Source organism: Nannospalax galili, unplaced genomic scaffold (assembly GCF_000622305.1).
Source record: "Nannospalax galili isolate Female #2095 unplaced genomic scaffold, S.galili_v1.0 scaffold1490, whole genome shotgun sequence".
Taxonomy (NCBI): domain Eukaryota; kingdom Metazoa; phylum Chordata; class Mammalia; order Rodentia; family Spalacidae; genus Nannospalax; species Nannospalax galili.
This window is the reverse complement of record NW_008327613.1, coordinates 94,926-110,531: the sequence shown is the minus strand read 5'-3', so window position 1 is coordinate 110,531 and position 15,606 is coordinate 94,926. Positions and strand designations below refer to the sequence as shown.

At 44.0% G+C, this 15,606-nt stretch overlaps 1 protein-coding gene across 3 annotated transcripts in view; it reads right to left on the bottom strand.

Annotated features, from left to right (window-relative positions):
• The window catches only part of Napb (NSF attachment protein beta), a 50,701-nt gene that overhangs the window by 13,161 nt on the left and 21,934 nt on the right, over nt 1-15,606 (bottom strand). For 2 of the 3 annotated variants that reach the window (XR_003849837.1, XM_008836921.2), the window contains exons 3-7: nt 14,005-14,121; nt 11,607-11,653; nt 11,390-11,467; nt 8,947-9,002; nt 8,695-8,779 (exon numbers count right to left, since the gene is read on the bottom strand). Coding sequence is in view for 2 of the 3 variants with exons in the window: in XM_008836921.2 (XP_008835143.1) it covers nt 8,695-8,779; nt 8,947-9,002; nt 11,390-11,467; nt 11,607-11,653; nt 14,005-14,121 (383 nt within the window). In the remaining variant the exon portion in view is untranslated. The remainder of the gene's footprint in view (nt 1-8,694; nt 8,780-8,946; nt 9,003-11,389; nt 11,468-11,606; nt 11,654-14,004; nt 14,122-15,606) is intronic. The other variant, XM_029564555.1, reaches the window with a different exon arrangement.

Here is a 15,606-nt window from a genome sequence, read left to right as displayed (position 1 = left end):
TAGCATGAGCCTGTAATCCCAGCACTGTCACGGCAGAGACAGGAGGAGCCCCAGGCTTGCTGGCCAGTCAGTCTAGCCAACCGGTGAGGTTCAGGTTCAGTGAGAGATTCTATGTCAAAAATAAGGTGGACAGGAACTGAAGATACCTGACATTGACCTCTGGTGTGGGCGAAACACCACACAAAGAGAGAGAAAGAAAAAAAACAAATGGAGATTAACAGAACCAAAAAACATAGACACTATCATGTATACACTGGGTGGGCTCAACAGCAGGACAGGTGAACAGAAGGAATCAGTGAACTGCACGGCAGAACAGCCGTTTCTCAGACCAAGCAACAGAGGGGCAAAGACTGAAAAAAATGGGGCACAGTACTGAGGACCTTTGGGACCTAAGACAGGCCTGTCTCACGCTACGTGTGCGCCGGAAGTGCAGGAGAACAAAAAAGCCCTGGAAAGTACTTGAAGAAGTGATCACTGAACACGGGTCAAATTTGCTCAGAAACAAACCTACAGATTTCAGGGCAGTGAAAACCAAATGTATAGACCTGAAGATTTTGTACCTAAGCCACGTTAGAGCTAAACTTCAGAAGCACAAAGACAAAGAGAACAATACCTCTATGCACACAGGGAGGGCAATGCAGCTGCTGTCACAGCTTCAACCTAAGAGAAAAGACACACCAACCCAGAGGTCTACTCAGGGAAAATGTTTCAGGAACAAAGGGAAAAGAGCTAAACTTCAGAAGCACAAAGACAAAGAGAACAATACCTCTATGCACATAGGGAGGGCAATGCAGCTGCTGTCACAGCTTCAACCGAAGAGAAAAGACACACCAACCCAGAGGTCTACTCAGGGAAAATGCCAAGGCATTCCCAGATAGAGCGAAATTAAGATATCTGTTGTCAACAGCTCTGCCTTAAAAGAGCAGCAGAGCGTGTTCTGTAACAGAAAGGAAACAATGAAAAGACAAGACCTTGGAAGAACAGGAAGAAGAACTCAGAAAGCAAAAACGTGAGACTACAGGCTCTCCTCTTACGTTCTCTAAACTACGCTTAGTGGCTGAGGCAGAAGTTTCTATACTGCTGGATGATGTTCTAATATAGACACAAGAAACATCCAAGACAACTGTATGCTGAAGGGGCAGTCAGGGAACACACAATAAGGAAGATTTCTCTATTTTTCTGGAACTGATAAAATGATGACATCACTAGTCTGTGATGAGCTACATAAAGAGGATGTGGCACCTGGAGAGGAACTACTAAAAAATCTACTAGAATACCTTAAAAAACATTAAACAAGCCGGAATGGTGGTACATGCTTTTAATATCAGCATGCAGGAAGTAGAGGCACAGAGATCTCTGTGAGATCAAGGCCACTCTGGTCTTCTGTTTCCCGACTGGCTGGTTCCTCTAATGGGCGGGGCCTGACACGGATGGGGAAGTAGGAGGGGAAGTTGGGAGCTATCTTGGGATGGAAGCCAGGAGCTGCTGGTAGAGCGTGATGGTGTAGGAAACTAGCAGCCAGCGCAGCAACTCAAAGACAGAATGGACTGACTCCCTGTGGACCTGGGTCGAGATTGCTGGCCCCAGAGGCGTGAGCTGGGCTATGGGTGTGGCACGGTCTGATAAGGCGGGCTCTGAGTCAGGGCTAGGCACTGGGTACTCATTCTTTTGTAAGTTAATAAACTCACATAAAATATATTATATGGTTTGTCTGATTGCGCAGGAGACCCAGAGAGAATTCAGGCCACATCTGCATATCAGGTTCCAGGCCAGCTGGAGCTACAGGAAAAGCCTGTCTCAAAAAAACCAAACCAAACCAAAACAAAACAAAAAAACCAAAAACAAACAAACAAACAAACAAACAAACAAACAAACAAAGACACACCACTACAGAAACTCATAAGAGGGCAGGGAAGTAAAAAACAAACAAAAGTCAGAGCACAATTAGAAAGTAAAATGTAAAATTGCAGAATTAAGCTCTAGAGTGTAAATAGTTACATTAAATGCGTAACATGTAAACACATCAATTAGAAGACAGATTGAGGCTGGGTCTGTATATAGCTCAGTTGGGCAAGTGCTTGCATTGTGAGCAAGAGGCCCTGAACTGAATCTCCATCATTGAAGCTTCTTATTGCAGTCATTAATGCAAAGATATATTACTGCTCAAAGTGCTGAGAAAAAGTGGGACATCTCTATCAACCTCCATCCAAGGCTCAGGGAATACTCCAGAAGAGGAGGCAGAAAGAATGTAAGTGCCAGAGGATGGAGAAGAGGCTGTGAAATGCTGTCTGCTGGACATGACATGGACGTTGCACTCATGAACTCACAGCAGCTGTGGTTACCTACACAAGACCTACGCAAGATCAAGTCAGTTTAAAATTCCAGCATGGAGGAGGGGGTGTTCCCTACCAGGCTGCTGGGGGAGGGAGAGGTGCTTTTTTTTAGGAATGTGGCTGTTAGAAAGTTGCTCCTACCCCCTGGGGTGACCCCAACCCATGCGCATATGGGCAGCACTACTGAATTCCATGAGTTTAAACAAATAAACAAACAAGGAGGACTTGACATTGGGAGGGAAATGAGATGGGGGTCTTGGGGGTAGCTGGGGTAGAGTGAAGGGTGGATATGATCAGGAAATTTTCAGAGAATAAGTTTTTTTAAAAAGATAGTGCAGAGTGGATTAAAAACAATGCTTCTCAGGCTGGAGAGCTGGCTCTGCAGTTACTTGCTGCTCTTGCAGAAGACCCAAGTTTGGGGCTTGGCATCCCCATCAGGTGGCTCACAACTGCCTGTAACTCTAGTTTCAGGGGATGTGACACCCTCTTCTGGCCTGTGAGGGCACTTGCATGCACACGTACATGCATTCAGGTATGCATACATACACATAAAAATTTTAAAATCTTAAAAAAAATGACAGCTCTAAAGAAACTCAAGAAGTTTACCTCAATTATAATGGTAGAGGCAGGTTGAACGGATGGGAGGAGGATGTATGAACATTAACCACAAGAAAAAACAAGGGACTATAAAACAGATAAAATCAGCTTTAGCTTAGGTACAACTACCAAAGACAAAGGACAGTACACGACAATAAGAGTCAATCTGCAGCGAACTGCAGCAGGTGCGAAGCCAAGGGTGACACAGTGGAAAGTGCTCACTGCGTGGCTCATACAGTGTGTAGAACTAGACAGAAAACCAGCAAGTCATGGAACCCACTGCATCATCAGGCAACACCATTTTATCAACAGGGGGCGGGCCATGCAGAAAGAACCACAAAACACATGCCAGGACAGACTGTAATCTGCACCTCAACAGTTTTCTAAGGGAAATCGCACATCACGTGTTCTGCAACCACAACGGAATCAAAGAGAAAGATTACAGGAAAACCTGTAGACATTTAGACATTAACTACTTCTAAAGGGTCCATGAGTCAACGAAGTCTCAAGGGAAAGCATCAGACACAATGAGCTGAACTAAAATAAAAATACAATAAAGCAATCATGGACACGCTGAAGTCATCAATGACAAGAATCACTAGAAACAGACAACACACAGGAAAATCAGCAAGCTATACAAGCTTCTACCTCAAATGCCCAGGAGAGAGTGACAGAGACAGAGAGAAGTAAGTCCAAAGAAATCAGGGGAAATCAGTCACAGATATTAACACAATTATCATAAATTATTTCAAAAAGAAAACCTTCCGAACTCATTCTGAGGTCAGAATTACCTTGACTCTAAAACATAACATTATGGATTTTCTCAGAAAATTGTCAACAAAATAGCAGCACCAATTCTGGTAGTTCACGGAGAGGACTGTCCATCCTGATTATGCCTGGGCAGGGAAGGATAAATAATCCAAACAGACTCCTGGGAAGTACCTGCAAAACCACATAGCACTTGCCTAGCATGTCAGTATTCATCTAAGAGCCCTGGAAAATGTGGTTCAGCTCAACCTATGGAGTGATGGAGAATATATATGGTCCACTTCAGGGTAGGCAACCAGATCTATATGACTGAGTCCTAACAATACCTCAGGACCCTGTTTTCAAGTAGTGTCCCTGGCTGGCGAAAAGCTACTACATAAACTTCCACCCATCTCTGTTGAGAGATGTAAGTGAGGGACTAGCAAGATGGCTCAGTGGACAAAGGTGGTTGCTGACAAGCCTGACTAATGGAGCTCAATACCAAGGACCTACACAGTAGGTGAGAACCAACTCCTGCAAGTTGTCCTCTGACCTCCACACATGTGCTGTGGCACATGTGTTCCCCTCCTCCAAGTAAGTAAAAATTGATTAAAAACATGTTCTAAAAAGTAGCAGACCCAATAACAGGAAGCATTGGCCTGGCATGCTCCCAGGCCACCCTGTCTGAGTGTCTCCTTCCTTTATTCTACCTGTGCCTTCTGATCTGATAATAGCTGTTACTACGTCCCTTCAGTAAAATAACAAAGGGTATTCTTGGAGGTTCTGAAACTTTGCAATGATCAAGTGGAATTTATCCCAGGAAAGTATGATTAATTTAATGCCAGGAACAAAGGACAGAAGCTGTATGCTCTTCTCAATGAATGCACAGAAGTACCTGACAAAATCCAACATCCTCTGATAGAAAAAGCAGAGCTCTCTCAAATTGATAAAAGGCATTTACAACACACACAGCTAGCATCCCACTTCAATGGTGAGAGACTGAAAGCTTTTCCTTTACAGTCAGGAACAAGAGAGACTGCTCTTACCATTTCTATATTAAATACTGTAATGGAGGTTCCAGTTAGGACAACTGATAAGAAAAAGATGTTAAAGAATTCCAAGTTAGAGAAGTAAAAACAAAAACAAACTCTTGCACATAGAAAATGCCATGAAATCTACAAAAACGTAAGAGCTACTAAGTATATGGGCTCAGGAAGGTGGTAGCTTACACAATTAGTAAGCAACATCCACTGTATCTACACAACGTGAAGAGGAAGCTAAGGAAACAAGTGCATCTGCAGAAGCATCGAAAAGAACAAAGTAAGCCAGGAGTGGTGGTACATGCCTTTAATCCCAGCACTCGGAAGGCGGATCTCTGTGAGATGGAGGCCAGCCTGGTCTAAATAGCGAGAACCAGGTCAGCTACGGCTACAGGAAGACTCTGTCTCAAAAAAACAACACAACAAAAATACTTAGGAATGTGTTCAAGTAAAGAAGAGCAAAACATGACACTGAAAACTGCAAAACATAACTGAACAAAGTTAAAGAAGATGCAAGTGTTTGGAAAACATCCCCCATATGGCTAATGGTGAATATGGCTGTCAACCTGACAGGATCTAGAATCATCCAGGAGACAGGCCCCTGGGCTTGCCTGTGAGGGATTGTCTACACTAGATTACCCTCTGAGCACATCAGTGAGGGATTTTCTAGCTTAGGTTAACTGAGGTGGGAAGACCCACCCTAATTGTCCCACAAATAAAAAGGAGGAAGTGAGCTATCAGCACTTATCTCTCTCTGTTTCCTGAATGTGGATGCAAAGTGACCACCTGCCTCATGCTCTTGCTGCCCTAACTTTCTCACAGAGGTGGTCTGTACCCTCTGACTGTAACTAACTTTCTCACCGAGGTGGTCTGTACCCTCTGACTGTAACTAACTTCCTCACCGCGGTGGTCTGTACCCTCTGACTGTAACTTTCTCACAGAGGTGGTCTGTACCCTCTGACTGTAACTAACTTTCTCACCGAGGTGGTCTGTACCCTCTGACTGTAACTAACTTTCTAACCGCGGTGGTCTGTACCCTCTGACTGTAACTAACTTTCTCACCGCAGTGGTCTGTACCCTCTGACTATAACTAACTTTCTCACCGCGGTGGTCTGTACCCTCTGACTGTAACTAACTTTCTTACCGCGGTGGTCTGTACCCTCTGACTGTAACTAACTTTCTCACCGCAGTGGTCTGTACCCTCTGACTATAACTAACTTTCTCACCGCAGTGGTCTGTACCCTTTGACTGTAACTAACTTCCTCACAGTGGTGGTCTGTATCTGCTGACTGTAAGCTGAAATAAACCCAACTTCTTTAAGTTACTTTTGTCAGGCACTTAATCACAGCAATAGAAAAAGTAAGTAATGTGTGTCTTTGTTTATATAAAATAAGATTTAATATTCTTAAAAAAAAAGATTTAATATTCTTAAAATGGCAATATTCTCTGAGGGCTAATTCTATGTATTAACTGGAATAGGCCAGGGGTGCGCAGATACTGGCTAAACATTATCCTGAAGTTGTTTCTGGGTAAGATTAACATTTGAATCTGAAGAATAAGAAAAGCAGATTGTGCTCTCCAATGGAGATGGGCCTTAGCCAGTCTACTGATGCCTGACCCATCAAAAGTCTAAGCAAAGGAGCTAATGAGATGATGAGATGGCTCAGTAGGTAAAGGCATTTACCACCAAGCCTAATAATCTGTTCAATTCCCTGGATTCACATGTGGAGAGAAGTGACTCCTGGCTTGTGCCTCTCCAACCCTATCACACAAAATAAACAAATGTAAAAAAAAAAAACCATCTAAGCAAAGGACAGAGGGTTCTCTGTGCTCAGCAGCCCTAGTGCCCAGGCTCTGCTCTGCTGCTTTTGGACTCAAGACTTGGATAGAGCTCACGCCATCTGCTAGGTCTTTAGCTTGCCACGGTAGATCTGGGGACTTCTTAGCCTCTACTATCAAGAGAGTCAACTCTTTAAAGTCACCTATCTTCTCCCCTTACTATTCTCCCCAATCTACTGTTTTATTCCTCTGCAGGACCTTGACTAATACACTCTTTAAATGAGTCCTATTAAAATCAAAGCTGGCATCTTTGAAAAATAACGCACAGATGCTGAAATTCAAGTTAATTCAAGGGATCCAAAATAAAGACAATTTTGAGAAAGAAGGGGAAAACAATTGCAAAACTGATAGTTCCTGTAAAGATATAGACATCCGAGCAGGGTGATAATCAGATGGAGTATAGAACCCAGAATCAAGCCTCCTGTACTGGTGAGGTGACTTCTGTAAAGGGTCCTAGACAAGTCAATAGCCAAAAATCTACTCAAATAATGCTGAGTAAACTGACTGCCATATGTCAGAGAATGAAGGTGCATCCTAACATGTATACAAATAAATTGACTCAAAATAGATCAAATACCTAAACTGAAGGGCTGAAATTTTAAGACTCTTAGAACTAATCACAGGGACAAAAAAGTTTCATGACACGGGATTTGGCAACAATATTTGGCTATGACACCAAAAACACAGACAGCAAAAGGAAGGACAAAGCGGACCTCACAAAGAGCAAACTGTGTATTAGGGACACTGATGGCAGAGTGAAAAGGAAATCCACAGAAGGAGACAGAATACTTGCATATCAGTTATTTGATAAGTTATTAACATCGAGAATTAAAGAACTAGATCTTAACACCTATAAACATCCCAAATAGAAATAAGGACTCAGGCTGGTGTGATGGTTAAGAGAATTTGCTTTTCTTTTTTTATTTTATTTATTTTTATGTATATGCATGTATTGCCTGCATGTGGGTAAGTGCACCTGTGTCGTGCAATGCCTGCAGAGAACAGAAGGGGCTATTGGATCCCCTGGAACTGGAGTTACGGACAGTTGTTAGCGACCATGTGGGTGCTGGGATTCAAACCTGGGTCTTCTACAAGAACAGCCAGTGTTCTTAACCGATTAGCCATCTCTCCAGCCCCGAGAGTTTGCTTTTCTTGAAAAAGATCCGAGTTCAGTCCCAGAACCCATATCAGGTGGCTCACAACCACCTGTAGCTGCAGCTCCAGGGGGTCTGACCCTGCTGGCCTCTGCAGGTGCTTGTATTCATGTGCACGTTACTCTTGACCCTGACACATACGTATACATAATTAGAAATAGGAATTTTTTTTTAAAGGATTCATTATCAAGAGAAAAGATAATCTATGCCATGAGAGAAAACACCAGTGAATAATATATCTGATAAAAAGAACTCCTATAATTCCACAACAAAAAAGAGAACCCACTCTAAAAATGGGCAAAGGACTTTAATAGACATTTTACCAAAGATGAAAAATGGCCAGTAAGCTTACGACGAAATGCTCAATTCCACTAATCATTAGAGAAATGCCAAACAAAGAAAGAGATAATACTTCACACTCATTAGGGAATCTATCTACAAAACAGAAAACAAGTGTTGGTGAGGGCTAGGGAATGCTAAGCCCTTCTACACCGCTGCCAGGAAAGTAAAACGAGGCAGCACTGTAGGGGTTGGGAGTCCTCAGCAAGTTAAACATGGATGTACCATGTGTTCCAGAAACTGCAATTCCCTCCCTAAGCAGGCAGCCAGAAGAGCTGAGGGCATACTCCCACAGAAGTTAAATGCAAATGCTCACAGTAGCATTATTCTCAATAGCCAAGTGGAAGCACCCCAATGTCCATCAACATGAATGACAGCCATGAGAAGCAATGAAATATTGACATGTTACAACATGATGAACCTTGAAAACAATATTCAAATGAAGAAGTTAATCAACAAGAATACACTATTCCACATATAGGAATGGGAAAATCAGAGACAGAAAGCAGGTTGTGTTTTCCAAAAGAGGACTTAAGTTCTGGGCTTCTCTGAGGGGTGCTGGGAATATTCTAGTACTAGGTAGCAGTGATGGTTACACACTTCGTGAACATAGCAAAGCTCCTATTGGGGCAGCAGTGTCCTCACCTGCTCATAGATCTCGATGGCTTTCTGGTACTGTTCCAGCTGCGCAGCGTACGCTGCTACCTTCAGCAGACACTTGTTGGCTGAGCTGAAAGCAGGAGCAGTATGCAGTAAGTGACAATCCCAAGGAAACTAAAGACTGTTTGTGGCCCCAGGACACTAACATCTGGCACAAAGATGCTCAGAGTATGAAGATGAAATGTCCTTCATCACATAGGAAAACCCCACTTATCAGTATTTAGGAAAAGGACTTGCCTGTTGGATTCTTCACCTTTGTAATAATCAGCAGATTGTTCATAATGTGCAATAGCCTGAAAATACAAATAACATACATTTTCTTTAGCAACAATTTATTCAAAGGATTGCATTTAAAAACTACACATGGGGGCTGGTGAGATAGCTCAGTGGTTAAATGTGCTTGTTGCCAATTCTGACAACCTGAGTTCAATCCCTGGAACCTACAAGGTGAAAGGAGAGAATCACTTCCTGTCAATTGTCCTTTGACCTTGCATTTGTGTCATGGCACACAAAATAAATAAATGCAATAAAAAATTTTAAACTGCATGTGCACAGGCATTTTCTCTGTAAGTCAGCTTATTCCAGTGATACTACTTCAGATGGGCCTCCTCAGTGAATTCAGGAAAGCAAGTGCCCCTGAGGCCTCCTTGGGGCAGAATGCTTGCTATCAGAACTGCCCCTCCCTCCCTATCCAGCACACAGTCTGTTACACCAATTCCCAGCTTCCACGGCAGTCAGGGTGGCCATTGCTTAGCTCTCTGATAGAATGTAAACAGACATCTTACTCTGCACACTTCTCTAGAGCTCTGCCACTTCCACAAGCTAGAGCGGCAGAGATCAGGTCTAGAGTGAGGATGGCAGAAGTCTGGCTACCTGTTTCCTAACCAACCCTTCACCTTAGGGTACCCATCACTGCCAAGGCAGTGCCATACCATACACTGACCAAATCCCCTCCTGTCCCTTCATTAACCCCCACACCAGAGATCAACTGTAGACTCTGCCTGCCCACACACGCATGCACTGCCAATGCAGTGGCCATGACTTGATCAAGACCAGAGCCTCCTGAGAATGAGGGCAGGGGTTGTGGGGGAGAGGATGAAGGGGGGGAGAAGGAAGGAGGGAGGAAGGTGGGGGAGGGAGAGAGAGAACAGCATGCAGCAAATGCAGGCTGTGTGTGTTCAATAACCAACAACAGGTTAGCTATCAGTCCCACCAGTCCCCAACAACAGTCTCAGACACTACCCTGACTCTTGTCTACATCAAGAGAGGTGACATGGTATGCATATTCTACAATTATTTGTTTAGGACCTACTACGTTCTGGGCCTTGGAGTCCATCAGAAAGGTAGAGGCAGGCTAATACGGTGCTGACATGGCACTGAGTCCAGAAAAAGGAAGGAGACACAAACAGCAGAATGACCAGCAAGCACATGCCACAGAATAAACTCCAACATGTGGCTGTAAAACGGGGATAAAAACTGAGTGAGGAGTGGGTGGGAAGGGGGTCATTTGGGTGTCTTGAGGGGCTGAGGTTAGAATCTTAACTAGGGTGGTCATGAAGACAGAAAAGGCTCCAGCTGTTCCTCTGAGTGAAGGGTGTGTCAACAAAAGGCTCTAAGCAGTGGGTATACAGAGTCTGACAAGGCTCACCGTGGATAGACAGTCTGACAAGGCTCACCGTGGATATAGACAGTCTGACAAGGCTCACCGTGGATGTACAGTCTGACAAGGCTCACTGTGGATATACAGTATGACAAGGCTCACCGTGGATATACAGTCTGACAAGGCTCACTGTGGATATAGAGAGTCTGACAAGGCTCACCGTGGATATACAGAGTCTGACAAGGCTCACCGTGGATATACAGTCTGACAAGGCTCACCGTGGATAGACAGTCTGACAAGGCTCACCGTGGATGTACAGTCTGACAAGGCTCACCGTGCATATACAGTCTGACAAGGCTCACCATGCATATACAGTCTGACAAGGCTCACCGTGGATATAGAGAGTCTGACAAGGCTCATCGTGGATATACAGTCTGACAAGGCTCACCGTGGATGTACAGTCTGACAATGCTCACTCACCGTGGATATACAGAGTCTGACAAGGCTCACTGTAGCTACTTTGCTACAAGAAGGTCTGGGAGGAGGGACCAGAGAGCACAAGTGGGAGACCAGCTAGGGGGCTCTGGCAATGATCAAGCGAAACTGAGGGCAAGGCCATGAGAAGAGCTGAGGCTCGGGAGTAGTGAGCAAAGTACTGGCAGAAACTGTTCAGAGGCTGATGGGAACTAGAGAGAACCTAGCTAGCTAAAGACGTGGGATCCAAGTGGAAAAGCTGGCAGGCAGGACACTGATACTGAAAGCAGAGTGGTGGTGTAGACTTCTTTCAGTTTCCTCTCCAGAGCCTCAGAGAGATGCTCTAGACATCTGGAGGGTCTTCTGACCATACTAACATTCTGGCATGAACCAGGCCCCACACAACAGGTGGGTTGGGTAAATATGAATCTGCTGTCATGTCTTAGACATTTCACAAGAATTTTACTCAACCATGCCTAGGAAGTCCCCTGGAGGCCAAATGTGATGATTCTGCAGCACTCAAGTCAGCTAGCAAAAGGGAGGAGAGGATGCAGAGGCCAGGAGTCCACCTGCTGCAGCAAATTCCTGGGGCATGCCAGTGCTCACCTTCTCAATGTCCACAAGCTCCGTCTCATAGATCTCAGCAATAGTGATGTGGTGCTTGGCTGCAATTGTAAACCTTCCCTAGGGGAGAGAACAGACTCATATACCTGCTTTACCTATGTGCATGCCAATCAGTGTGGGAACAGGGAAAAAAAAAATACAGCTCTAGGGTATCTCAAGGACTCCACCCCACAGCCAGTCAAGCAATGCAATGTCTTACCATGTCTGTGTAAATGTCGATGGCTGCATTTAAGCAGTTGATAGCCTCTGAAGCGTAGGCATTTAAGAAAAACAATGAAAAAATCCATTCAGTGAAAGAGGGTTCAGGAGAGCCTGTTTCCTGGTTGCTACTGATGGTAACGAGGCACAGTTTGGGGTGGAGGGTTGGCAAACTGGTTAGTGGGAAACAGACACAATCACACACACTCCGGATTCATTAATGTGGCTTTGTTCCCGACAGCTGCACTGTAGTTTAAGGCAGTGTGGCTGCAGTAATACTGGCTCAGTGACTCTTAACCTTAAAGTAAGGGCTCCATTCAGGCAGAAGACTGTCTTAAAAAGAAAACAAGACCATGGGGATTGTCCCCAACACTGATACATTACATCTGCTGCTACAAAGGCAATCTTCATTAGTATCATGCGCACCTGTATTAACTTTAGACAAGGATATCACATTTACAAGAAAGACCATTTCAATAGTCTCCATTCTTCATGCAGCCAACATCAAAAGCACTGTGAAATGCCTGTTCAGGTAGCTCTTAAGGCAGCTGTGAACAGTGTGCAGATATGCTAATTTTGTATACTAACATATTCATAAAAGGAAGAGAAAAGTTTCCTAAAACAGTGAGCCAAAAAAGTTTTCTCTATCACAAATGGTGATATTCATACAGCTGCTGTGTTTGCCAGCACCAAGTCTGCTTCGGGTTGGAAGGAGGCAGCGGTGGAAAGGCACTGAGGGAGTAGAAGGTGAAGAGAATGACAGAAATTAAAAGTGCTTTCTCCCTAACGATATAAAAGTGCAGGCTCACTGTTACACTTTAGAATTATAGAAACAAAGGGAAACCGCTTATCCATAATCCTGCTTGTATTTCGGAGCTTTTCCTTCCAGTGTCTGGATGCATGTCTGCAAGCACAAGCCTTTTTCTGAAATTGAGATCTTACGACATTCAGGCTCATGTGGTTCCTTAGTTACCATGTGAGTATTTACCAGGTCACTCAAGAGTCTTTGAAACCAGGGACTTTACAGGGTCTCACTATGTATCCCACGATGGACCAGAATTCCCGATCCTCCTGCATCAGTCTCCCAAGAGCTGGATCTGGGATCTCAGGTGTATACCACCATACCCAGCTCAAAACCAGGGATTTTATTAATTTTATTTTGGAGACAGGGTCTCACTATGTAACCCTGACTGGCTTGGAACTCACTATTTGGACCAGGCTGGCCTCAAACTCACAGAGCTCTGCCTGCTTCTGCCTCCCAGATTGAAGGTATGTGTCACTATGAATCTGGCTCAGGCATTTAAATACTGAGGCATTATCTGTCTACCCCACTACCTACCTCTCCTGTTCATATCAGCAATACCCAATTTCTCGCTTTTGGAACTATGATTAATCTCTGTATTTCTCTTTATGATATATTCATAAAAGTTTGAGTTTGTGTATGTTAAACAAAATAGCCTGCTAACAGAAAAGAGGAAGACTCGAAGATATCCACATACATGTATGGGAGGAAGGGTGTTAACACTTTTAGTCAGTTGTTAAGCACATTCCTCTCTAAAAGGATTTAACATCTGCACAAATTTTGCTACTTTAATGTCCAATTTCATTCCTTCTTCAAAACAAATGCTTTAAAAAGAATTTAAAAATGAACATCAAAAACAAAAACAAGAGTGGTATGTGACTATGACAGGCTTTTAACCACTAGAAACCACAATCTCTCACTAAGTAAGGCATACTTAGTAAGAAAAGAACAGTAGAATTTCCTTATTAGTTCAAGAACATATTTCGTAAGGTTGAGATGCAGGCACCTGGCATGGTGGTGCATACCTGTAATCCTGCACTTAGGAAGTAGAGACAAGAGAACTGTGAGTATGACGCCAGCCTGAGCTATAGCATGAGAAATGGCCTCAAACTCCCCTCAACTCCTCCAAATCGAAGTTCTTCATTAAAATTAAAGGCAATTTCCAGAACAGTCACTGAAATGTTTTATAAATGTAATTTGAGAAAAGATATTAGGCAGGTGTGGGAGGTGCACACCTTTAATCTCAGCACGCAGGAGGCTAAGGCAGATGGATCTCTGAGACTGAGGCAAGCCTGGTCTACATAGTGAGTTCCAGGCTAGTCAAGGTTACAGGGAGATCCTGTCTCAAAACAATAAACAAACAAACAACAACAACAAAAATGCTAGTGACCACTAAACAGGGTAAATTTCAAGTATTTTTTACTTCATAAAAGCCCTGTAAGTGATTAAAGAATAGACATTCCTGAAGTTACTAAAATTTCTTTATTACCCCATAATACAAGAATTCTTTATTTCCCAGACTCAGACAGACAGCACACCAACCTGGACACCACAGGAAGCACCACTAGTCAGTGCCCAGGGCTGCCAGTTGCCTTACCTTGAGGATCTGCCTTCTTGTAAGCGTTTCCAGCATCCACGAAGCTGGTAGCAGAGTCGTGCTTGCTCTGAAGCTGCATGTGGAGCTTGGCGGCTTGACAAAATGCATTTCCTGCAGCTGGAGAAGATGCCACAGTTGAAGAGTGAGGAATAAGTCTTCCAAAGAACAGACTAGACCCCACATGGAAAAGGTTCAGGTCCCTGAAAGGCTGCTTTGCAGGCGGAGGCTCACATAGGTCAAGCACATCTGGGTGTCTCTCACCTCTCCCTGTCAGCTCCAGCGTACTTGCCTAGCACCTTGGACACCAAGCCTTCTTCCTCTAGCCCAGCACTCCGTGATAACTGACAGTCAAGACGTGGGCTCTTCAGTTTGGTCCCACACTGTAAGATTAGCTCGACAAGGGACGTCCAGCCATAAACAGATAAGGAAAGGCAAAGTACCAAAGCTAAGGATGTTCGTCTACTCATTTCTTAATCTTGTGTCCACAACACTCAGGTGCCACTGTTGCATTTGTTCAACTAGGAAAAATTCTACCGAAAATGTCACAAAAGCTTTATGTTTAAAATCATTTGGGGAGATTAGGAGTCACTGAGACAGGGTCTTGTCCTGTAGCTCAGGCTGGTCTCAAACTCAAGGTCCTCCTTTGCCTCAGCCTCCCAAGTATTGGGATTACAGGCATGTACTACCACACCCAGCTAGAGAGCACAGGTCAATGTTTGAAATACTTGATCCCCAGCTGGTGGAGCTATTTTAGAAGTTCTAGAAACTTTAGGAGGTGGACCTAGCTGGAGAAAGATCACTGAGGGCTTGGAGGCTGTCAGGGTCCACTTCTTTCTCTTGCTTCCTGTCCACAATAGGGTAGAGAAGAATCTCTCCTACCATACACTTCTAAAGCCATGACATTCTCCCTAGGCACAAGGGGTCAAGCGACCATGGACTGAGTTCTCTAAAACTGTGAGCTAATTCTTTCCTTTGTTAAGTTGCTCTTCTGGGTATTTTGCTCACAGCTAGCGACAAGTACTAACAACCACAAAGCAGTAGGCACTGCTGAGGCTAAGCATTTGCTTTAAATTTCTTCATAAGAAATAAAACATCCAAGTCCATGAAACTTTCAGCTGCATCTCTTGTCCCAACACACTCTCGAAAGGCATCGACTTAATTCCCACAAGGACTTCTGAGCATCACTCAAGGGAAAGAGGTCATACAAACTCTGATAAAAGAGTACACAAGCAAGTTGGAAAACATTTACCAACATGACACAGGTGTTGCTATGATCTGAATGTTACCCCTAGCCCCCATGTCCCGGAATCTAATACCCAGTGTCACAGTATTACCAATTAGAGCCTTTGGGGAAATGATGAAGTCACGAGTGCTCCACACTCATAAGTGGAATTAGCACCTTTATAGAAGAAGCTGAAAGAAGCTAGCTGCCTTGCTCCCTCTGCCATGTGGGATAAAACGAGAGGATGCCATCCTACAAGTAGAGAGCAGCCCTCACCAGACACTGAATCTGCTGCGCCCTGATCTTGAACTTTTCTAATATAGCTCTCTCTCTCTCTTTTTTTTAATTACCCAGGCAAAGGGACTTTGTTTTAGCAGCAG